The sequence below is a fragment of the Bidens hawaiensis genome, unplaced genomic scaffold, assembly GCF_021521415.1.
Source record: "Bidens hawaiensis isolate Kalapana, Puna unplaced genomic scaffold, B.hawaiensis_p1.1 tig00034127_1, whole genome shotgun sequence".
Classification (NCBI taxonomy): Eukaryota; Viridiplantae; Streptophyta; class Magnoliopsida; order Asterales; family Asteraceae; genus Bidens; species Bidens hawaiensis.
The window spans coordinates 198,922-223,557 of NW_027495871.1; the positions used below are offsets into that span (position 1 = coordinate 198,922).

The 24,636-nt window shown below is 37.7% G+C and overlaps 1 protein-coding gene across 1 annotated transcript; it reads right to left on the bottom strand.

Moving 5' to 3' along the window:
• Nucleotides 1-22,174: 22,174 nt before the first annotated feature.
• LOC143585691 (uncharacterized) lies at nucleotides 22,175-22,622 on the bottom strand. Its single transcript, XM_077067424.1, has 2 exons — nucleotides 22,293-22,622; nucleotides 22,175-22,207 (listed from the first exon to the last, which is right to left on the bottom strand). Exons 1-2 carry the CDS (start codon nucleotides 22,620-22,622, stop codon nucleotides 22,175-22,177), a joined length of 363 nt encoding a protein of 120 aa, XP_076923539.1.
• Nucleotides 22,623-24,636: the final 2,014 nt, after the last annotated feature.

The following is a 24,636-nucleotide window of genomic DNA, read 5'->3' on the forward strand; positions in this document are numbered from 1 at the left end:
CTCATTGTCATGAGTAATCTGCAACATGGCACACATATTATGCTTCTACTCAAAGGGATACTTCGGTTGATTATTATCTGCCATATCTGAAAACAAACACAATCAAACATATTCAAAGTAAAATTAGTCATAAAGTTCATTACTTTAACTAATTTCAAGTTATAAAATTGAAGAAAAAAGAGAGAAAAATCATCAAGAACCTGTTCTTCGACAAATTTATAAACTAAACACAAAAACAGAGTGTTAGAATATAAATACATAATCAAATCCCATTAATGTCTAATCGTTGTCAGAAAACATATTGTTATTGCTTACCGAGTCGGAATTAGAGGGCTGGTAAAATTAGGGTTTGGATTACGACGAATGCGATAAGTCGGTTAGTCTGATTTTAGAGTATGCAGTGGAAGGAGAGAGAGAGAGGGAAAAATAATGTTGAAAAATATCTCTAACTCCCTCTTATATACATTTTGAAAGTGAGTTTTAAATGCATTTGTCGTGTAGTGAATTATTAGCTATCAAACATAATAATCTTATCCTTAAAAAAATGTGACACCTAACACTTACCCGATAAAATCAAAGTGTCAAACCTTGCCCGGAATTTTTCATTAAGAAATTGACAAAGTTTGCCTGGTACCTTCCACTTACAAACCTTGCTTGGTCAAGTTAAGTAATTTAAAGTCAAGTGATAATGAAGAAAGCTTACCCGAAATACCATATTTCTTGAGAACTTAATCACAAGGCAAATAATCAAGTACAAAACATCAAATAAGCATCCTTGCTAGGAATCAGTTAAGATACCCATATAAATTTCTTAAAAATAAATTAAATAACTCAATCTAGCATAAACCCTAGCAGAATAAGAAACACATTCAATCAAGCATACTTTGATGCACAGTGTGCCCGAAAAACCTCTTTATGCAAAGTATACTCGAATAACCTTCCTAGAGTATAAAGTGTGCCCGAAAATATATCTTGCAGACAGTGTACCCGGAAAGTTAAATTTTGAAATTACCAAGTATATTGAGGGAAAAATAGTGTACCCGGAATATAAAGTGTGCCTGGAAGACAAAGTCTGCCCGAAAACACTTGTAATTTCAAAGAAATCATAATCACAAATAACACATAGCATGCTCGGAACGAAATTAAACATAAAAACACCTAAGTGTGCAATAGTCTAAAATTTCCAAAGCGTGCCCGAAAATCCTATGTTAGTACTAAGCTTGCTAGGATACTCATACACAAATCAGGCATGCCCGGAAAGTTTAAGTTCTAAGTAAATTACTGAACTCTACTCGAACAAGTTAAAATACTTCCAAGCCTGCCCGAAAATAAGAACCTTAGTCCAAAATGACTAAGCTTACTCGAAAAGGTTATAAAACATCAAACCTTACCCGAAAATACATATTCAGACCTTTTTGAGGCAAAATGCAACACTTTTTGACTTAAAACCGCTTGGCATGACATTTGTCAAATATTTCATTAAAGATCATAGTTTTAAGAGCAAATGGTGCATTTAGAGATCAAATTTCAGTTATGATTCTCTTCAAAACATTTATTTCTTTAACTGAAAAGATCTCAAGAATGGGATCATATTGACTAAGTAGTTGTCTCAATACTTCATCTTCAGCATCATTATGACAACATAGACAGGTCAACAGTAGGTCTAGCTAGACTTAACATGATTTTCATTTCTTTGGTGATATCATTAAGTTTCAATTAAGTTGCAGAAAATTTAGTGGATAACACATGTTGTGTTCTGATGCTCCTTATCTATCCTCAAGGCTTATTTGGCTTTCTCCAGATCACCCCAATTTGACTTTGACCCAATGGTTTTGGTTAAAACTTTTAATGACAGAACTTATTTATTTGATTTTTCTTTTCAAATTGACAAACATATTTGAGGTTGAACGTTGGACTTACAGTTTAGATAAACAGCCCTTGCATTCAGGATGTTTAAAGGACTTATATGATTGCCTCCACCCTTGTAGTTCTGTTATTAACCCTCATGTTTGTATTTTATCAATAAAATTTTGTGAACATAAATCAACTTTTGGTTGACTAAATATTTGAAATTTAAAGTAGTTCACAGTTGTTCTTTGTCATTCTTTAGAAGATGTTTCATTTTGGGTAACCAAAAACCAATAGGCTTGTGTATGACTGGATAATCACTTTTCTGCCTATCATTTGACAAGATTTATCTAGGAACATGCATAGACAACCATGTAACTCCACATAAATCATAGCGGTTTCTTTGTGTTTATATCACCTTAGATTTTACATATCATGAGAAAGCAACCATACATGTCAATGACTGTACTAAGAGTCTTTTTAGCCTAATAAATCCATATGATTGGCTAAGTAGTCAATGTACTATCATTTCCCATTGCAATTCAGTTTAATATTTAGTCACCCCAATATCTCTTAATTGTCAGATAAATGGCTATCCTGTTTGATCACAAGTGATTAACAGGACCAAACATACATGTGAACATATGTCCTTTCAAAGTCAGAGTTATTGACATAGTTTTAAGTGAAGGAATAGAAAACAAGTTATAATTGCCCCATATGCTTTCAGTTTTCTGGTTAATGGTTATCCTTTAAATCTATACAGATTATAGGACCAAACATACATATGTGTATGTCCTTCCAACTGGGCAAATGACATAATTTTCAGCAAAGATAACTACATGAGACTTTTCATTGAAAAATGCTTCTTTTAAGCTTCTATAAAGCTTGAACTGAATAGTATTATCATATCTTAACACCATTAACAACTTGCTCATGCTTTGATCAAAAATCTTGTGAGTATGCAAAATTCATTAGAAAATTCATTTTATCATTTAATTTTGACATAAAAACACATTTTGACATTAACAGTTGTAACATATTCAAATCTTAATCATGAATAACATCATCAAAACAAGCAGACATTACAAACATTCATAGTCTAGCCTATCCTAATAATATCATATGATCAGACAAGCAAATATCAAGTTTGACACTATAAAACATTACTTATCATAACATCAAAGCAGTTAACTAACAAGCAATTATAAGCATCAATATAATCACTTAAACACATATTAGTTAACACAAAACAAGTAACATATGCAAACATATTCAATCAACATTCAATGTGTGTGACCTAAATCAAAAATAATGAATTAGCAAATGTGTGTGACCTATTCACCAAGCCACTTGACAGAACCAGGTTTAACTTTCTCTTGAAAGCTCTAGGGATGATCAACTCAGATGAGGTCTGATTGAGTATATGTGCTTAGTGTGTACTAAGCACATATACTCAATCAGACCTCATCTGAGTTGATCATCCCTAGAGCTTTCAAGAGAAAGTTGAACCTGGTTCTGTCAAGTGGCTTGGTGAATAGGTCAGCCAAGTTGTCACTTGTATAAACTATTTTCATCTCAATCAAACCTTTTTCATTGCAATATCTGATGAAGCGATGTCTGATTTCAATATGCATAGTCTTTGAATGTTGAACTGGATTTTTAATAGTAAAATATGCAGCAGTATTATCAATAAAAATAGGAGTGTTCAGAAAATTCAAACCATAGTCCAGCATTTGGTTCTGAATCCAGAGAACTTGGGCACAGCAAGCAGATGCAGCAATGTATTCAGCTTCTGCAGTTGATATGGACACAGTGGTCTGCTTCTTGCATTTCCATGACACCAGTCTGTCTCCCAGAAATTGACATCCACCTGAAGTTGACTTCCTGCTCATGTTACACCCATCATAATCACTGTCTGTGTGTGCTATCAGATCAAAAGATTGGTTCTTTGGATACCAAATCCCTAAGTCTTGTCTTCCCTTCAAATATCTAAAAATTCTTTTGATAGCATTCATGTGGGAGACTTTTGGACTTGATTGGAATCTTGCACATACACACACAACATACATAATGTCAGGTCTTGTAGCAGTTAGGTACATCAGGGATCCAATTTTGGCTCTATATTCATGTTCATCCACAGGCTCCCCCTTTTCATCGGCTATCATCTTTTCTTTTGTGTCCATTGGAGTTGAAGCTGTTTTGAACTCTTGATATTTGAACTTATTCAAAATGTCCTGCACATACTTAGTTTGGTAAATGAAAATCCCATCAACTTTCTGTTGAACTTGCAGTCCCAGAAAGAAGTTCAATTCTCCCATAGAGCTCATGTTGTATTTGGATTTCATTACCCCTTCAAACTCCATACACATTTGTTCATTGGTTGAACCAAAGATAATATCATCTACATAAACTTAAAACAGCAGCAAATCTGATCCCTTTCTCTTGTAGAAGAGAGTCATGTCAATGGCTCCCCTGTTGAAACCATCTTCAAGAAGATGATTTGACAGCTCATCATACCGTGCTCTAGGGGCCTGATGCAATCCATATAGGTCTTCATTTAGCTTATACACCCTGTTTGGATACATTGGATCCTCAAAACCTGGAGGTTGAGCAACATACACCTCTTCATCAATCTTTCCGTTTAGGAATGCAGACTTGACATCAAGCTGGAATACCCTAATGTTCTTTGAGGCAACATATGCAAGAAAAATTCTGATTGCCTCAAGTCTTGCAACTGGTGCAAAGACGTCCTCAAAGTCTATTCCTTCTTCTTGAAGGCATCCTAGTGCCACAAGCCTAGCTTTATTCTTCATCACCAAACCCCTCTCATCCCTTTTGTTTCTAAAAACCCATTTTGTTCCAATTGCAAACTTGTTTCTTGGCCTATCAAAAAGATCCCAAACATGTAGATCTCTGAACTGAGCCAACTCTTCCTGCATTGCTTCTACCCAACTGTTGTCCTTTAAAGCTTGAACAATATTCTTTGGTTCTATTTGGGATAGAAAGCAGGAGTATAAACAGATGTTTGCAGATTCAGAATGACTTCTTGTAACTCTTTCATGTATATCACCAATGATGTTTTCAGAAGGATGATTCTTTTCAACATAAGGGGTTTGAACTATCATATCTGCAGACATATTTGTGTCAAGATTTGATTCATTGAGTTCTGGTTCTTCAATGATCAATTCTGTTTCAGCATCATGAAACTCTGGTGCTTCTTCATTGTACTGTCTTGAGGTAGATGCACCATTGTTTCATATATTCATTCTTTCAAACAAATGTTGAAATCTTGCTGTAGTTACAACTTCTTCTTCAATTGTTTGGTTGCTTGGGTTTCCTTCATCCTGAACTTGATGAATATTCACTTCTTGATTGTCTAGATTGGCATCTGTATGATCTTGTTCTGGACTGTGATTGTTCCCTAGATCATTGTCTTGAACTTGTTCAATAGTATCACTTGAGGGACCCTTTGTAAATGTATTTTCCCTTTCTTGACTAGCAACCTTCTTCCACAACTTTTCTAGATCCAAAGTCTTCTTCTCTTTCTCTACAATCACACTTGTCTTGTAAAAAGAATCATCAAAGTCTTCAGGATAAATCTTGAAAGACCTTATCAATTTCTCATGATCAAACAGCCATGCTACACCATCAACTGTATTGAACTGATTTTCATTAAAGACAATGTCAGATGATTCAATTACTCATATGATCTTTCACATATACATTGTATGCTTTTGAGTGTGTAGAATAACCAACAAAGAAGCAATCCAAGGATTTTGTTTGAAACTTGTTCAAATAATCCCTGGTGTTTAGAAGAAAACACTTGCATCCAAAGGGCTTGAAAAACTTTATATAAGGCTTTCTATTATAGAAAATTTCATATGGTGTCTTGTTATGCCTTTTGTTGACAAGTACCCTGTTCTGAACATAGCAGACAGTATTAATGTCTTCAGCCCAAAATGTAACTGGTAGATTTGCATCTGCTAGCATGGTTCTTGCAGCTTCAATAAGTGTCCTGTTTCTTCTTTTTGCAACACCATTTTGTTTAGGAGTTCTAGAAGCTTAGAATTGCTGAAATATTCCCTTTTCTGTACAAAATTCTTCCATGACTCCATTTTTGAACTCTGTACCATTATCACTTTTCATTGTTTTAACTTTCTTATTCAGTTTTTTCTCAATCATTGTCACACAACCCTTTATCAATTCTGCAGTCTCATCCTTTGTACTTAGGAAATAAATCCAAGTATATCTTGAGTAATCATCAATGATCACAAGACAATATCTTTTCTTTCCTATACTTGAACACTCACAGGACCAAAAAGATCTATGTGAAGTAATTCAAGTGCTTGATCAATTGAGTTGATGAGCTTTGTCTTATGAGAGGATTTGTGTTGCTTGCCTTTCTGGCATGAACTGCAATGATCTTCCAGTTTGAACTCTCTTGTAGGTAAGCCAATGACATGCTCACCCTTAACAAGACTATTCATATTCTTCATATTCACATGACATAGTTTCATGTGCCATAGTTTTGACTCATTTTCAATGGCTTTGGAAACAAAACATGTACCACCCCTTGAAACACCTTCTTTCATATTAAGCTCATATAGGTTGCCATTTCTTGGGGCCATCATCATAATCATTTCAGGTGGGATTACAAATTCAGATTTTAAGATGAAACAGTGTGAGTCATCAAAACCAACTTTGTAACCCTTATCACACATTTTTGATATGCTAAGCAGATTATACTCGAGTCCTTCAACATGAAACACATTGTCAAATGAAACATTTCATTGGTTAAAATTCCTTTTTTAACAATCTTTCCTCTATTCTCATCACTTCCAAATGCCACATGGCCTTCAAACTTTTCTTCATAATTAACAAGTGACCTCTTGTCACAAGTCATGTGCCTAGAACATCCACTATCCATGTACCATATGTCATTCAATGGAGTGGACTATTCCTGAGATGATAATTCAGCTCCTTTCGCAATCAAGGCCATGAATGCCACATTTGCCCTCTTGATGCCATCTGCAATGTCTTCTTCATGATTGCTCCAATCAAAATTACCCTCATGCTGTGTGGTTACAGCCACATTCCCTTGATTTCTGGGTTGATTTTGATTGGTTGGAACTGAGTTGTTTGGAATAGTTTGAAGGTTTTGATTGTTGTTTCTTTGAAACTTTTGATTCTGATGCACAACTTGATGATTATTGTTCATTTGAGCCTGTTGAAAGTTGTTGAAGTTGGGATTATAATTGTTGAAGTTATTGTTGTTTCTCAGCTAGTTCCGTTGATATTGATGCTGCTGATTTCTTGACTGGTTTTGGTCATCTGAAAATTTCTTGGCATGTTACATTCTCTTGCAAAATGACCAGGTTGTTGACAGTTATAGCAAATGGCTTTGGATTTATCAAAACCAATTCTTTCATTTAACCCTTATAGAAGTGATCTACCAGTCCTGTTATATAGCCTTTTGCTTCTTAGAGCTAACATGGCTGCTTACCATTTCAAATCCATGTCTTCCAAATCATCAGCATCTATCTGATCAAGATCATCCTGGATGACACTTGTATGAATCATATTTTTTGCTACAAAAGCATTGTATGATTCTGTAAACATGGAGAGCAAAGCCTGTGTTTCACATCCTTGGCCACTTCCTCCACCAGTGTAAGGTACATGTCCACTTGCCATTGAGGCAGAATCAGTATCATCCATCAGTTGGACATTAAACCTTTGTTGGTTTCCATGGTGACTTGTAATACCACCAACAAATGATTTAGGTGTATCAACACCATGCTCAACTGGTTCTTCAATGATGGGAATCTGTTGATTTTGGTTGACAAGTTGCCCATTAGTGCAGTGAGAGCATTAGTGACCTGGAAACATGGCTTCTCTTCTTTTATCATTTCATTCTCAATCATTTCAATTTCAGCAGCCTGAAGGAAGCACACTACATCATCCACTTTCAAATCATTAAAATTTGGCTTTTGGAGAATGAATTTGCAGGCAGTGTACCATTCCTTGGGCAATGAGTTAAGCAGCTTGGTGTTCAAGTCAAAATCAGCCATGACATAGTCAGTGGTTCTTAGCTCATTCACAATCACTAAGAATCTTTCCAGGATTGTCTTCAATCTCTCTCCATCCTTGTATTTAAATCTCTCTAGCTGTTGTTTGAGCCTTAGCTTTTTGATGTTCTTCAATTCAGTGTTTCCCTCAAATATTTCAAGGAATGCATCATACATAGCCTTAGCTATGGTGTAATGTGCAACCTTGGTCAATATTTCCCATGACAGACCTAGCTTTATCATGGCTAAGGCCCTGTCATCCACTTTTCTCATTCTGTCTCTTACAGCCAAAGTTGCATTAGCACCTTCAGTAGTGTCTTGTGGACCATTCTTGATTGAATTCCACATGTCCACATCATTATAGGAAACGGCTGCTTCAAATAAGACCTTCCATTTTGTGAAGTTTTCCTATCCACAGAGTCTAGGAATCTTATTAGTAGACACTTCTTGTTCTTCGTAACCAGACATTTTGAAAATCAAAACCAGTTGATTTGTAAAAGACAAGTTTTAAAACAATCAGATCTGAAAACCGGTGTTTCAGATCTGATGAATCTGGTGCGATTAGAACAAGAAACAGAGTTAGAAATTCAAACTTTAATTGAAATAAAGAAGAGAAAACACCGGAAAGATGTAGATCTGGACAGAAATGAAGAACAGAGCAGCTGACGTCACTCTTTAATGGAACAGTATTCTGCTTACGTCATTATTCTTCAAATCTTCAATCAACAACAGTTTCTTTACTAAAATAGCAGTGACCAGCTCTGATACCACTTGTCAGGTCCCCGGTTGTTGGTAGATGGTTAACAAATTAGGTCATAACTCACACAATAAAGTGTTGACAAGAAAGTTAATGATGGGTTGCTATATTTAGTAAGAAAACCGTTTGATAAAGGCGGAATCAATAACAGACGATTTAGTTGATGAACAGTTAATAAAAGATAACTAACACACACACAAGATTCACTCAAAAGATGTCCGTTTATATAATATCAAATCATACAAACGATAATCTATCTAGGGTTTCTTGATGGGAAAGTTGTATCCGTACAATTCTAAGAACGGTCGTCTCTCACAAAATATTCTCGCTTAATTCGTATTCAGCCACTGCTCAAGAGGCGTACAATTCTAAGAAAACCTAATTATTCCTTTTATAGGCCTGAAACCTCCTTTACAACTGTCATTCCTTCTAGAAACCCTAAATATAACGTACATAATCAAATTACATATTCAAAGCTATGCTAAGTGTAAAATAAGTCTTCCGGGTAGGCTTTGTAGAAGTAAACTTCTCCAAGTAGACTTTGTGCTCTGCCTACCTTTTTAGACTTGGTAACCTTGAAGTGTGTCCGGGAAAAGTTTTCCGGGTATGTTTTACTTTGAGTATTTTTCAAAGGAAAGTACTCACCAAGAAGACTTCAATCTTCTTGATTATATCAGACTTTTCCCGACATAATCCAACGTGCAACCTTGTTCTTCAATGGTCCCATCAACTCCTTGCTTGGAATTAGCTTATTAGCAAAGTGTGCTTGGGAGCATTGTACCCTGTTTGAGTTAAACCCTACCCGATGTTACTTGAGATATTTCATTACACATCAAGCTTACTCGGACCACTGTATTATTAAAGAATACCTTACCCGATCTTCCAATCACTTTGCTTCATGAGCTTGGTTAGTCAAGAGCTTACTCTGAAGTAAACCATACTTGGTTATGAAGAACAAACCTGCTTGATATAGAGAACCTTGCCCGGGTATACACTAACTAGTGAACCCTGCCCGGGTAAACACTAAAGAGTGAACCCTGCCCGGATATCCTCTAAAGAAGACTTCAAGAAGATAACCTTGCCCGATAGGCAAAATATCATGCCCGGCTAAGTAAAACTTTGCTCGGATGTCTCAGGTGTGCCCGATTCCATACTTAACAATTTCAGAGGAGGTTGAGAAGATTTCAATCTTCCTTGTAATCAGTTTTGGGTCAAATATTGACTCAACATGTGCACTCAAAGTTGGATGCATTGATGAAGATTATGGCATATCATAAGGTTGAAATGAAGAAACAGTTTTACATGATAAGTCAGAAGAGGCAATGTCAAAGCAGATTGGTCAGCTCGTAGTAGATATGGCAAAGTTGCAAAAGAGCGCAAGTCAACTCCCGAGCGATACTACAGTCAACTCGAACCATTACTACTCAAGCTCCAAGAAGGGAAACAATGTGCACATCAACTCTCAAGTCTTTTACCTTATTTTCAAATTTCTGGTGTTGAAGTTGATTCACCTCCATAGTTTGTTGAGGGGGTGGTGGAAGATGTTACTGATGAGAGTGATCATGTCGGTCAAATGAATCAATTTTCTAAAATGAATCAGAACTAAAAACAAATGAAATGTCTTTTTGTAAAAAATGCATATGTTAAAAATGTTTAAATGGTAAATTGACCAACATGAGAGTTGAGGAGGTGGAGAATAATACCACCTCAAGTAAACTACAAGACCCGGGAGTGCCAATTTTATCAATCCAAATTGCGAAATTTAAAACTGATCGGGAACTTCTAGATCTTGAAGCGTGTGTTAGTATCATGCTCTGTAGTTTATATGATTAGTTTGAATTTGGCCCGTTAGAATGGGTAAACACCACCATAGTGTTGGCGGACCAAAATCATACACTTCCCCGGGGCATGGTGACTAATGTAATGGTTCAGGTGGAAGAATTTTTCTACCCAGTTGACTTTCTTGTACTTGACTATGCTAAACGTGTGAATAATACACAACCACGAGTCATATTGGGTAGGCCATTCCTGCCACAGCACATGCGTTGATTAATTGTGCTAATGGGATATTGGAAATTAAGTTTGGAGATCGTGATAAACGGTTACCATTGTTTGAAAATGCTACTAACCATGTTGTTGACAAGTGTGAATCCTTGAGCAAGGATCATACAAAAGAGAATTGTTTTATGACTGACAGGAATGAGCTAAGGAGTAGCATGAATGTGAAAGGATGGAATGAGATGTTGCATGGAGTTAGAGATGGTGAGGAAGCAACTACAAGAACGGGAAAGAAGACGAAAAAGAAAGAGGTAAAGAAACCGCCAGAAGTAAATGAAAAATGGCAGGATCATGGCGTGCCAAAAGGTTGGGAGGAATCTCTTGAGGAGCGTGCATGTAACGAGAAGGCTGCACGGGGGCCGGCCAAACGCCCACCTTGAATGTCATAAAATTTTCAAAAGGGTGGTATTTGGACATTTTGTATATTTTTAGTTTGCATTTTTTTATATTAATAATTGTATTTCAAGCGTACCATCATAGCAAAAGCTAAGTGTGGGGATACTTCATGAGAAAAGTTGGGATTTTGATGTGTTCGGTAAAGTTTTGTTGAAAACGAGGTTTCAGTTTAGCTACCCAGAGTGCTTTCATGTTCTTTTTGCTGTGGTTAATTCAGGTACGTGTATATTTTGTTGTAACCGAACTTTGTGGATGCAGTTCACTATAAACCCTCACGAGACCCCACTCGTCCTCCCAAGCTACCGGAAGGTTTAAAGGGCTTGTTGCATACGCTAAATTCAATCGTGATTCCTACGAAAGTGAGTTAGGTCTTTTAACATTTTTAACTTGTTTAATAATTTTTTTTATATGAAACGACTTAATTAGGCTCGGTAATTGTTTTATGAAAATTAACAGAAAATCATTTTTATAACTCTTAAAAGACCTATGTCTTACACTTGTGAGAAGCATGCTTCTACACGTCTCGAGATTTTGCAGGTTCGGTTGTCAGTTTGGTACTTGGTCGAGACGAGAGTATACAAGTGTTTATGAGAGTTCATGAGCCGACTGGTCCTTTCCAGTCTCATTGATATCGGATGATTTCAGTTTCATAATTTATTTTGTCTTATTAGTTTAAATGTTAAAAGTGTAATTGTATATTTTCTAGTAGAACCATCACATTTGAGCCCCGAATTTTTAAAATTCCTTTACAGTCAAAAGGTCAATTTTAACCCCGTCCCTCAAATGATCATTAAGTGTTTAACTATTTTTACATCGAGAACAATGTAAACCTCAAGTGTGGGGATGGGGGAAATTTGAAAATTTTCACCCGATAGTACCTCGAAGAGTGTTCAGAAACCAAAGTTGTTAACTGTTAATTATTGCCATTAATGCCAAGTTATAAGTTTCTGGTCATGGTTGGTTTTTCAGCTTCTCGATAGTCTTATAATGTTTTCATAAAGAGAAGTTGAAAATGGGGTCGTTTAGGCGGGGATAACGAGTCATGGGGACATGTACACATGTTTATATCGGCAACCTTAGTCCTCCGGTACGTGTGTGAGTTGACCACATATATATATTACACATATAATACATAGTACACACATGTCATTTGAGTGCTTTCATTGACGTTCATGGATCACGGGATCGTAGTTGGCAAAATACAAAAGTGATAGAGGCAATTAGGTTAAGCCTCGTCTGGATGAGCGAGAGTGTGGCTACTGGGGGTTAGGCCTCATACATTATACATATGAGCGTGGGTAATGAGATGGGCGGGGAGGGGGGTGGTTTCCTTAGAAAACATTTCTTGGACCGATTTTTCATTTGATTAACCCCTGATATTATGTTACGAAACGATTCGGCTTAATAGGTTTCTTTGTATTTATATTTGTTCTGTTTTTTTATTTGTATTGTATTTGTTCCATTATTAAGCATAACGTTATTATGCTTAAAAAAAGATGTCTGTTTAAATTCAGTTAGACAAGTAGTAGTTCGTCTATGTCTCTAAAAAAATGAAATCAGTATGTATGTTAGTTTTGTTTATTTAGATGTTTTGTAATAAGTCAGGTCGGATCGTTTGAGCTACTTAAAAATTTCCCTTCCATACCCTTACATCTAGCCCCGTTACAACCCTTTTTAAGTCCTCTTGATTTTCATTTGTATCAAAGCAGTTTTATGGATGGATACCTGTTTATAAGTGATACTAAGAGCATAGTGATACTAGCACATCTTTTGCTAGTCCAGATATTAAACCGAGAGGAGAGTTATTATATTATGAGTGGTATGAGCATGTGTGCCTTAACCGGAAACAAAGTACACTTGTCTGGGCGGCTCTAATGTTTTTATTATATCATTTAACCTTATTTGTGGGATGTCAATCTAAAAAGTGTCAGTCTGAAAAACTGGTTGTGACCTTAAACCTTAATAGCATTAATGGTGATAATTTACATACCTATGATGGAGGTTGATATTTGCTTTAGAGTTTGCTTGAGGGCAAGCAAAAGATAAGTGTGGAGATGTGATGGTCGGGTGAAAATCATGTACTTATTTGTATTATTTTATATGTTTTAGTTAGTTTATTATGCGAACAATGGTACTTCATACGTGTTTATATGTTGCAGGTCTTTGAATGTTAAACATGCTAAATTGGGACTTGTACGAGCATGGGATGAAGTCTTGGGATGATCGGAGAGTAAACGGAAGCTAATCAATGTGCAGAATTGAGCCTAAGCATGTTATACAAGCGTTGGATTGGAAACAAGACGAAAATATGGAATTTTAGGTCTCAGCGTAACTTACTCTAGGCCTGGCATAACTTACTCCAAGACCTGATATAAAGGGCGTAAGCAACTTATAAAACAGTTGTGTTTGGCGTAGGAAAACAAGACCTGGCATAGCTTACGCCGGGTTGGGAGTAACTTACACCGGGTGCTAATATGTGACGCGAACTTACGAGTTTTTTAGGGTATAAAAAGGAATAACAAACTCTAACTGGGGACTGAATTCTCTTGGCCGTTTTGGAACATCTTGGAACGATTTTGGGAGATAGGAAACACCAATATACATCATTCGATCGATGCCTAACGGATCCCAATCCTCAATTGAAGATCTAATGGCCACCATGAGAGGCTAATTCTCTCCGATTCATTCCTGGGATGTAGAGTTTGTATTTATTTCAGTTTTGATTGTAACCATGAACATACTATTTGTAATTATCTTTGATTGATCGATGAGTATTGATATTTAGTATTGCTGTGCATCCAATCGGTTTAGGTTTACGTTGATCAGAACGATTAGTTTGTCGGTTGCTATAGTAATTGCTCGTAGGGTTGTTTAACTAGATTGAATACAACGAAGCACACAATTACCCTTAGTTGAGTCACACTGGCAGGGACCGTTTGATAACCAGTGCCATGTGTTAGCGATTGTTGGTGCCTAAGGTTTAACTTGTTAATCAGTCTTTAGTCAATCTGTGATAATTAATCAGTTAGGTTGCATGAGAAACTGTGTAATTGCGTTCTTGAACCCCGGGGATAGTCTTCTTTGTTAATTGCTTGAATTCATGAATTTGCTTAATTAATATTTAAACCAACTTATTTGCTTGTGTGATCAGCACTAAAATCTATTACTTCATAATATTAGAAATCTGTTACACGATTACATTGACCACATACTCCTGGTGGATACGATACCTTATTTACCCTATCTACTTAGGTTATTTAGGTTTTTGCATGACTCAAACGACGGTCATCAGAGTGTTCGGTAAGGGTGTGAAACTTACTAAGCCAACGCATATCACACCAAACGTACCCGAATCTACTACCCTCATTGTATCAAACGTGGTCATGTGACGATCAAATCCTTAATTTATAACCGAATTTCACGGTGATTCGTGGCTAAACTCGGTGTTACTGTATTGTGTTTTGTTGAACGGATAAATGAAGTATGTATAATGGGGTGGTTACGTACTACTTCAACCATCTACCTCAACACCCCCTCAAATCCGATTTTCGATTGATTTTGTTTATTTGGTGTTCGATATTTTTCATGTGTTGGAAGGACCCATGGTGGTTCATAAAGCCCAAACCAACAAATGAACCCATGTATATCATTTTAAGTTATGTTATTATTATAAATATATATCTATTTTTATCTCAAAATGTTAAAAATAATAAAATGTTATATTATCAAGTATTATAAGCGATGAAATTCTCAATCTCAACCTGATGTGTGAAAATCGTATATAATATTAAAACCCAAGTTTTATCGAATTCACCTAAAAAACACACAATCGGCAAGTGTACCGGTCGTAATGTAGTTAGCAAGTAAGAACGGATATCGAACCTAGGACACTATGGGTAAACTCTAATTATTAAACCTAAAAGATTACTAACCTAAACTCTCTTTTGATTTTTATATATTTTTTATATTACTTAAACTAATAAAACTTAACTAATTAATAATTAACTAAAAGTAAAACTTTATAAAAAAATGGGTTTTAAATAAATATGAGAAACGACTACCTAGGTAATGGAATCCTACTAGTTAAATTAATAGCTAACGAACTTGACTTGGTTGAAAAACAATATCTTAAATATATGACACTAGAGACCACTAAAAATGCACTAGATCGCCTCCCGGCCTCACCAACGACACCCTAGAACTCCAATGACATGTGAAGCTTAATTGTTAAAGGTTGGATCACCTCCCGGTCTCACCTTACCTAATAATACCATGGTACCCCAAAACCCAAATCACCTCCCGGTCTCTTCGGATACAATATATATTAATATAAAGTGGGTATTTTTAATTAACTTGAACAAAACTTGTATCATAATAATCTAAGGGACCTAGGATAACTCACTCCCGTGCAATTATTACCCAAACCCACAAAAGACAAAGATGACACAACACTAAATTGCCTTCCGGCCTCTCTAGTGATAGAACAATAGAATCTACTAAACTTTTAATAATTACTCCTACGGTTATTTCGACCATAAACCGCAAACAAGTTGAAAACACAAAGTAAACAACCTAACCATGTGTTTAACAATCACCAAAAAACTATTAAACACAAGCAGTGGCGGATCCAGGAATTTTTTCCAGGTGGTGCACTACGTTTAGATTCTTCAATTTTATAGAGTCAGGTATAAAAAAATTCGGGTCGGTTTGAGGTTCGGGTCAGTTCGATGGATCGGGCAAAGTTCATTACGTAATATAAATATGATAAAATAATAAAAGGGACACCGTTATTAAAGTTCATCTCTGTCATCTCATTATACTTTTAGTGGGCTTTTTTTAATTGAAATCTGTGGATAATTGAAAAGATTTCATACACTATGACACTGAATTTATATATTTGATTAATAACATTATTGCTCCATTTGTTGTTGAATTAGTCTACTCCATAGACTTAACTTTTCAATCTGGCATGTTTTTAAAATATCTTAATAGAATGTTTACATATTACTTGGAACTCTTATGGTGATATATTATATGGATATTGTAAAAGTAAGGGAAGAGAGTGGTTGTAGATTCAAGGCTTGATGATGATTGTCAACTTCTACTAAACTGTAGGTCCTAATGTGACTAGGCTTTTCAACATAAGTATATTTTTTCTAATAATTCCATTGCATTATCTACAACTTGCGGTACGGGTAAAAAAGCTCATGGTATGACTAGATTACCCGGTGCGCTATCTAACACATGTGACCCCCCCGCGCGTCGCGCACACAGGTAAAGAAACTTGTTAACAAACTAAAAACTAGAAAATAACAAATTAAAACCAACAATCTAACAAACTAAAACTAAATTTAACAAATAACTTAACAATTAAGTAGTTAACAATCAACAACAATTAACAAGAAGTCAAGAACAATTAGCATTTAACAATGAATATAAACTTACATTCAAAGTGGGAGGATTCGAGCAATCGAGCTTCGAGGAAGAGTAGAAGGCATGAGGAGTGTACTGGTCGGCCGGAAAAGCGGCGGCGGTGCCGCGGTGGTCGCAGAACGGCTGAATGGGGACGGCTAGTAGGTTTGAAGAGGGTCAGGGGAGGGAGGCATTGTTGTTTTGTGGTGTCTTTGTATTTTTATTATAAAACCCTAATTATTATAAGATTGAGTTAATGAAAAAAAAAAGTCCAGAAAATAAAGCTGGAAACGGGAATTGACCATGTGACCTCCAGGTTTCAAAACCAACAATTTACCAGCTGGACCAAGGCTTTAATTATAAATTAAGTGGTTCATTCCTAATTTATAAGGTGGTTCCTTTGGTATTTTCTATATATAAATTCACTATTATTTCGAAACTCGGGTGGTTCCGGGTAACCACCCATTAACACCGTAGATCCGCCCCTGAACACAAGTGGAATAAATATTAAAGTAAGAAACTAGATCCAATTACTCAACCATATTATGACCAAATCAATTAAAAACCTTTACCATAATATTAAATCAACCAACAATCAAATAATACTTCGTCAAACTATTAATATAACATAGTACTCAACCAAAACCTACGTAGTATAAAGGTTTAGCTACTCATAATAAAGTACGAAACAAATATAAAATAGAGATTATGGTTCATCGTAAAAGAAAATAAAAATTGAGCTACTAGCCTGCCTACTTGAATATATTTTCTTTTCTGTCGTGCACTTTCTTCAGCTACCTGGCTGTTTGCTTTCTTTTTTTTCCGTTGGTCTTGCTCTCGTTTGTCTCCTAGTATGAGACAATAGTAATATTGATGTCCAAAATAATCCTTCACACTCACGTGAACTTCAAAAGAGTATATATACTATTTTCTTTTGCTTCGTAGCTCACCAGCACCAAAACCAAAAACCTCAAAAAAATCTTTAATGTCGTCAACTTTATATTATTATTCATATTAGGTTTTTTTTTTATTTTTAGCTCCAACACATCTTAAAAGCCCACGAGTTTACTTACTGGTCACAAATCCGTCTTTTGATCTTCTTGTGGGCTCAGCCCATATGTCTTGTAAAATTTGAAATCCAAGACCTCAACACCTACAATGCATTCACACAATCATTTATTTAGTTTTAAAACTCGTTGTCTCCTGAAACCTTTAAACTTTAAATATGAGTCAGTTGAGAGTAATATTAAATAAAAACAACGTCAAAAGCTATTTAAAATGTAGGAAATTTCTATAATATTTATATATAATTTAGCCCATATCAAGTATCTCCACACTTAAATCTTTTTCGTCCCCGAAAAATATATATATTGCAATGGAATCAGAATTCAAGACTAGTTTTTAAAACATATAGGTTATCTTTTAAGCACAGATAAACGCAAAAACCGCGATTGCCGATATTGTGTCCACTTAAACCCAGCCACCAGCCTATCAAGCCCCCTTTTTCATTAAGGCTTTAATTTCAAAAACCACGGCTACACCTACCCCATCTCAGACAAAGAGAGCTAGAAAAAACTAGAGTCGAAGCAAACTGGTTCGACAAATCACCATAAGCCAAAGACTCGTTGATGGTACTAATTAGATGCACTTGGTAAAATTTGATGGATGAATGGTCCTATGGAGGTCGTACGAGTTATTCCTAAATATTACTGGACTTTGTCATGTAAATTCCTAATTTAATATTTATTGACTAAGAACCTTCGAGCCCCAATAGTGTATCATCAGAGTCAATATCCCCTTGGTAACACGTAAACTCTAAGTCCCATCTAGTATGTGCATCGTTGGCCTCTTTTACTAACTTTGAAAATGCTTCTTTGGCATTTTTCATTACATAACTTTCTCATGATCATTTGCTTTTCGGACCAACTCTTCAGAATACACTTTCAAACATACTTTTCTCTTTCTTTTTTTTTCTCTTTTTTTTTATATCGCCCTAAAGTATATAACTATTTCTAAGCTCGTAAAAAGATGGACATGTGGTGGTGTGCTGGTTTGAGTGCATCTAAGTCTTACCATCTCAAAGTTTTTAGATTATGGTAACCCTCCCTAAGCATCGAAATTCGGTTTTACTGTTTTTCAAATTATTATATATATAAAAACTGCTAAAGGGGACTATCAAAACTAGTTGGGCCTACCAACACATCCCAAGTTTAGGGCGTTATATTTTATTTAATCTCATATATAATAGTAGTTTTAAAAACCAATCTCAAATTTTTCTATCATTTTCCATTATTTGCAAAATATTTCATTAAAATTTCGGGACACTTTTTTATTTATTTTTAATTTTGTTTTATATTTTATATTTTTTTTAATAAAATTTGAAACTATTTTTTTTTTAACTTTTTTATCAAAAGAAAACGTTAGTTCCCATCCCCACACTTAAAATCTACATTGTCCCCAATGTAGGAATAGAAAAAGACAGAAAATAAAGCAGAATAAAAAAATGTAAGCAAATAAAACAATAAATTGGAACATACTCACCCGGTAATAATGCAGTTATCTACAAAATCTCGTTCCAAGGCGACCGTATAGCATTTCATTCACGGCTGCAACTTATGGGTGTCCTTTACAATATGATAGACTCAGAAAATCCTCATCCGAATGGAGATTGAGTACGAACAAGAAAATCCAATCCTGCAAAATAAAACTCAAAACAACCCAAAGCAGACATCAAACAGACTCTAAGGACTAAAAAGACTCAAAGAAAAATAAAATAAAGCAGAATAAAAATATAAATAAAAGAAAATAATGCAACTAAGTTTTGTACAAACTATACAACTTGGGCAAGGTCTCGAGTGTGCTCTCCTTCTCTACTCTCCAGGCGAATCAGGTAGATCGCCTCCTCCTCGCAATCACCAAGTGGACCTCCAACATAATGCTTCAGTCTATGCCCATTCACTTTCCAAGAATGTCTATCATCAGCCTCTATCTCAACCGCTCCATATGGAAATGCCTCCTTCACAACGAACGGACCAGCCCATCGGGATTTCAATTTACCCGGAAACAACTTTAACCGGGAATTATACAGAAGAACCTTATCCCCACACTTAAGCTCTTTGGGACCCTTAATATGTTTATCATGACGTTCCTTTGTTCGCTCCTTATACCCCCAACTTCTTTCAAACGCCTCGTTCCGCAACTCGTCAACCACATGAATTTAAAGAAAACGACTTTTTCCCGCCGTAGATAAATCAAGATTTACGGCTCTTAAAGCCCAATACGCAAGATGTTCTAACTCAACGGGGAGATGGCATGCCTTTCCATAAACTAGCCGAAAGGGAGTTGTCCCGATAGGTGTTTTAAATGCAGTACGGAAGGCCCAGAGTGCATCATCTAGCTTTTCAGCCCAGTCCTCGCGACTGTTCCCAACAGTTTTCTCTAAGATCCTCTTAATGCCACGATTTGTGTTTTCCACTTGACCGCTAATCTGAGGATGGTAGGCCGTAGAAAGGCGATGGGTGACCCCATAACGTTTCAGAACCTTATCCATCTGAGAATTACAAAAGTGGGTACCCCGATCACTGATCAGGGCCTTAGGAGTACCGAATCGAGCAGAGAGTTTTCGAAGGAATCCACTACAACCCGCGCGTCATTTCTAGGTAAGGCTTGAGCCTCCACCCATTTGGACACGTAGTCGACAGCAACGAGGATGTATCTGTTCCCTCTAGACATAGGAAACGGACCGTAAAATCAATGCCCCATATATCGAAGATCTCAACCACCTGGATGGGGTTTTGGGGCATCTCATTTCGGGAAGAGATGTTACCAGCTCTCTGACACGTGTCACATGAACGAACAAACTCATATGCTTCACGAAAAATAGTTGGCCAATAGAATCCCGCATCAAACACGCGTTTGGCGGTATAGGTCGCACCAAAATGACCACCAGTCGGGCCCTCATGACAATGTCGAAGAATACTACGAGCTTCATCACCAAAAACACAACGTCGAATCACCTGATCCGAGCCAATACGAAATAAGTACGGATCCTCCCAAATGTAGAACTTGATATCTGCAAAGAACTTCTTCTTTTGCTGATATGTCAGTCCAGGCACTAACTCACCAGATGACAGATAATTCGCAAGAGCCGTATGATCAGAGAAAATGATAGTCTTAGAAAGCACGAGATATGAACGGAATTTATCGCACGCGAAATCAACCGCAAGAAGCTCATTCTCTGTCGTGGTGTAATTCTCCTGAGCATCGTTAAGGGTCTTGCTAGCATAATTGATGGGATGAAAATATTTCTCTCAACGCTGCCCTAACACGGCTCCAACAGCAAAATCGCTCGCATCACACATGATCTCAAACGGAAGAGTCCAATCGGGAGCAACAAGAATAGTAGCACTCACTAACCTCTCCTTAATCAACTCAAAGGCCCTCAAACACTCCTCACTTGAATCAAACGGCCTATCTTTCTCTAGAAGCTGGGTCATCGGACGGGAGATTTTCGAGAAATATTTAATAAATCGGTGATAGAATCCCGCATGACCTAAGAAACTACGAATAGACTTCACAGACGCTTGCGGTGGAAGTTTGGAAATGGTGTCTACCTTAGCTCTATCTACCTCAATCCCCGCACTAGAAATCTTATGACCTAAAACAATACCCTCACGAACCATAAAGTGAAATTTCTCCCAAATAAGCATAAGGTTCGTCTCTTCACATCTAGCGAGCACTCGATCCAAGTTACGCAAACAGTCATCGAAGGAATGTCCAAAGACAGAAAAATTATCCATAAAGAATTCCATGGAATCCTCGATTAACTCATGAAAAATGGCCACCATACATCGTTGAAATGTGGCTGGAGCGTTACATAATTTAAATGGCATGCGTCGGTATGCGAATGTGCCAAAGGGACATGTAAATGTGGTCTTCTCCTGATCACCCGGGGAGATGGGGATCTGGAAATAACCGGAAAAACCTTCAAGGAAACAGTAGAACTGTTGTCCTGACAAACGCTCAAGCATCTGATCGATGAATGGAAGCGGGAAGTGGTCCTTTCGTGTGGCCTTGTTGAGTCTGCGGTAGTCGATGCAAACTCGCCACCCTGTTACAGTCTGTGTCGGTATGAGCTCATTCTTTTCATTCGTGATAACTGTCATACCGCCCTTTTTAGGGACCACCTGGACTGGACTAACCCATGCGCAGTTGGAGATCGGAAAAATCAAACCAGAATCAAGCAACTTAATAACCTCCTTCTTGACAACCTCCTGTATGTTCGGGTTAAGCCTCCTCTGCAGCTGAACCATAGGTTTAAACTCGTCTTCTATAAAGATTTTATGTGTGCAAAATGACGGGTTTATACCTTTGATATCCATAAGCTTCCATGCGATGGCATGCTTATGAGATTTTAGAACAACCATCAACTTCTCATTTTCCTCCGTCTCCAAACTCGAAGAGATGATAACGAAAGTTGAGACCCCTCCCCTAAAAACGCATACTCGAGGTGAGATGGTAAATCTTTTAGCTCTAAAGATGGGGGGTTCTCAACAGATGGTTTTTCGATCGGAAACTCTCGCTCTTCAACCGCAAGGACATTAGAAAATATTTGGGAACTCATGATCGGGTCGTGTCCTCATGTCTCAGGTAACTGCTCCTCCTCCTTCTCCTGCAACTCAAAATCAAATTCTGTCATCTCGAATGAATGATTTTCCACATCGATGATCTGGGTCGGACGTGTCTCTCTGGCAGACCTTCGTAAGATAGTCGCCTACGTGCATCATGAATCTGTTGATGAAATAGTGAGTGTCATCATGCTGCTGCGTATGCCTCATGGATTTCTGCACGTCGAATGTGACCGTGTCATCATGTACTCGAAGAGTCAATTTGCCATCGGCAACATCGATGAGAGCGCGTGCGGTGGCTAAGAAAGGACGGCCGAGGATGAGAGGAACGTCCGAGTCCTCATCCATATTGAGAATGACAAAGTCGACCGGAAATATGAATTTGTCCACTTGCACCAACATGTTTTCCACAATGCCCCTTAGGAACTTCACAGATCGGTCTGCCAACTGGATACTCATTCGGAAGTGAAGCATGATCCCACATTAAGTTTGGCAAACACATAATAGGGCATGAGGTTAATGCTTGCACCGAGGTCGGCCAAAGCATTGTTAACATGAAGATTACCAATCAAGAAAGGAATGGTAAAGCTGCCAGGATCTGTCATCTTCCTAGGAAGCTTGTTCTGTACGGCGGCAGAACATTCCTCACTAAAAGTAACAGTCGAAAGCTCCTCAAGTTTCTTTTTATTAGTGAGCAAATCTTTCAGAAACTTGGCGTGTTTTGGCATATTCGCGAGAGCTTCAATAAACGGAATGTTCACATGGAGCTTCTTAAGCATGTCAATAAACCTAGAGTACTACTCCGAATCATTCTTCTTCACTAGACAACCGGGATATGGCGGTTTTGGCTTATAGACGCGCACCGATTCCTGCTCAACCTACTTCTCCTTCTCAACTAACGCACCGCCTGACCGTGAGGTACTTGCTGGGCCACACCTCTGGTTCACCTTTTCATTCGGTGTCTCCATCTCCAACTCCTCGTCAACTTCCTCCTCACTTGGTGTATCTCTAACGACACATCTCCCACTTCGGGTGGTCACTACCTTGGCCTGAGCATTTTGAAATGGTTTAAAATAGCTAGGACCGGGATTAGGGACGGTGTTACTCGGAAGACTCCCCGAGGGTCGTTGATCAATCTTTGCGGACAACTCACCAAACTTAGCCTCGAGATTCTGAAATGCGACCTGTTGTCCCTTCATAAACTTCTCATGCTGCAAAAGAGTGGATTTGGTGTTGGCATCATTTTGTAAGAGCTGATTTAACAATTGAGATTGGTTAGCCAACATCTCCTCGATCTTGGAAGTACTATTTGGTACAGGAGCAGTTTCGGGTGCGAGTTCTTGGAACAGATTATGGCGTTGCTGATAACCGGAGTTACCTGCCCGCCAATTAGAGTTAGAATTATTGTTTCGCCACCTAGAATTGAAGGAACGGTTTTGATTAGCAAGAAAATCTACCTCCTCCTGAGAATCAGCGGGACAATCGGCTGTCTCGTGATTCCACGACATATCTCGCACTTACGAGCTTGCAACTTAAGCTCTTTGACTTCCCTCTTCAGTGCCTCCACATCTGCCGGCACACTCGTATTCTGATCAACATGATGCACTCCACGTGATGCTGAGATGGCTGCGTCTTTGGCAGCCGAGACGGACCTTCTACTCTGTGTATGCTGATCCCCTAATGCAATGCTCTCGAACATTTCTTTAGCTTCATCTATGGTGAGTTTATCGAGCATGTTTCCTCCGGCAGCGGTATTCAACTGCTGTTGGGTTTCGGGAGTAAGGCCGTTATAGAATTCTTCAACCACAGCCCAATCGTTTAGGCCATGCTGAGGACAACGGCTTATAAGAGTTTGGAAACGCTCCCACGCGGAATAATAGGACTCATCGGGGTCCATATGAAAAGAACGGATTTGCTCGCGTAGACGCCCGACCTTTGATGGAGGGAAATACTTCGTAAGGAACTTGGATTGCAAGTCGGCCCATGTGGCGATTGAAGCATTTGGAAGAGAGTCAAACCATGTAGCAGCACGACCGGAAAGTGAGAACGGGAATAACTTAAGATGAATGACGTCGGATGAGATATTATTAATATTAAAAGTTTCGCAGATCCGCAGGAATCGGGACAGGTGTCCTAGAGCATCTTCATCATCCAAGCGGTGAACTGAGCAGAATTAGTGATAATTCATGAGGTGAGAGAGAATTTGCCAGTTTTGGTTATTAGTCGCAGCAGGTCGGACAATTGCAGATCGGGCTCCCATGATGCCATCGATGGCTCAAGAATGAACAGTTTGTCTCAGTGGTGGAACGGCGCCACCCATATCTATTCTAGGAGTAGAGACGTTAACCTGGATGTCGGGTGAATCGCTCTCGCTATCTGTAGTCTCCTTAAGTCGCTCCTGAAACTCTCTCTCAGGCTCTTTTGATGCAGTGAATAAAGGTGGGCCTTGAGAACGGGTATTATGCATAAACTG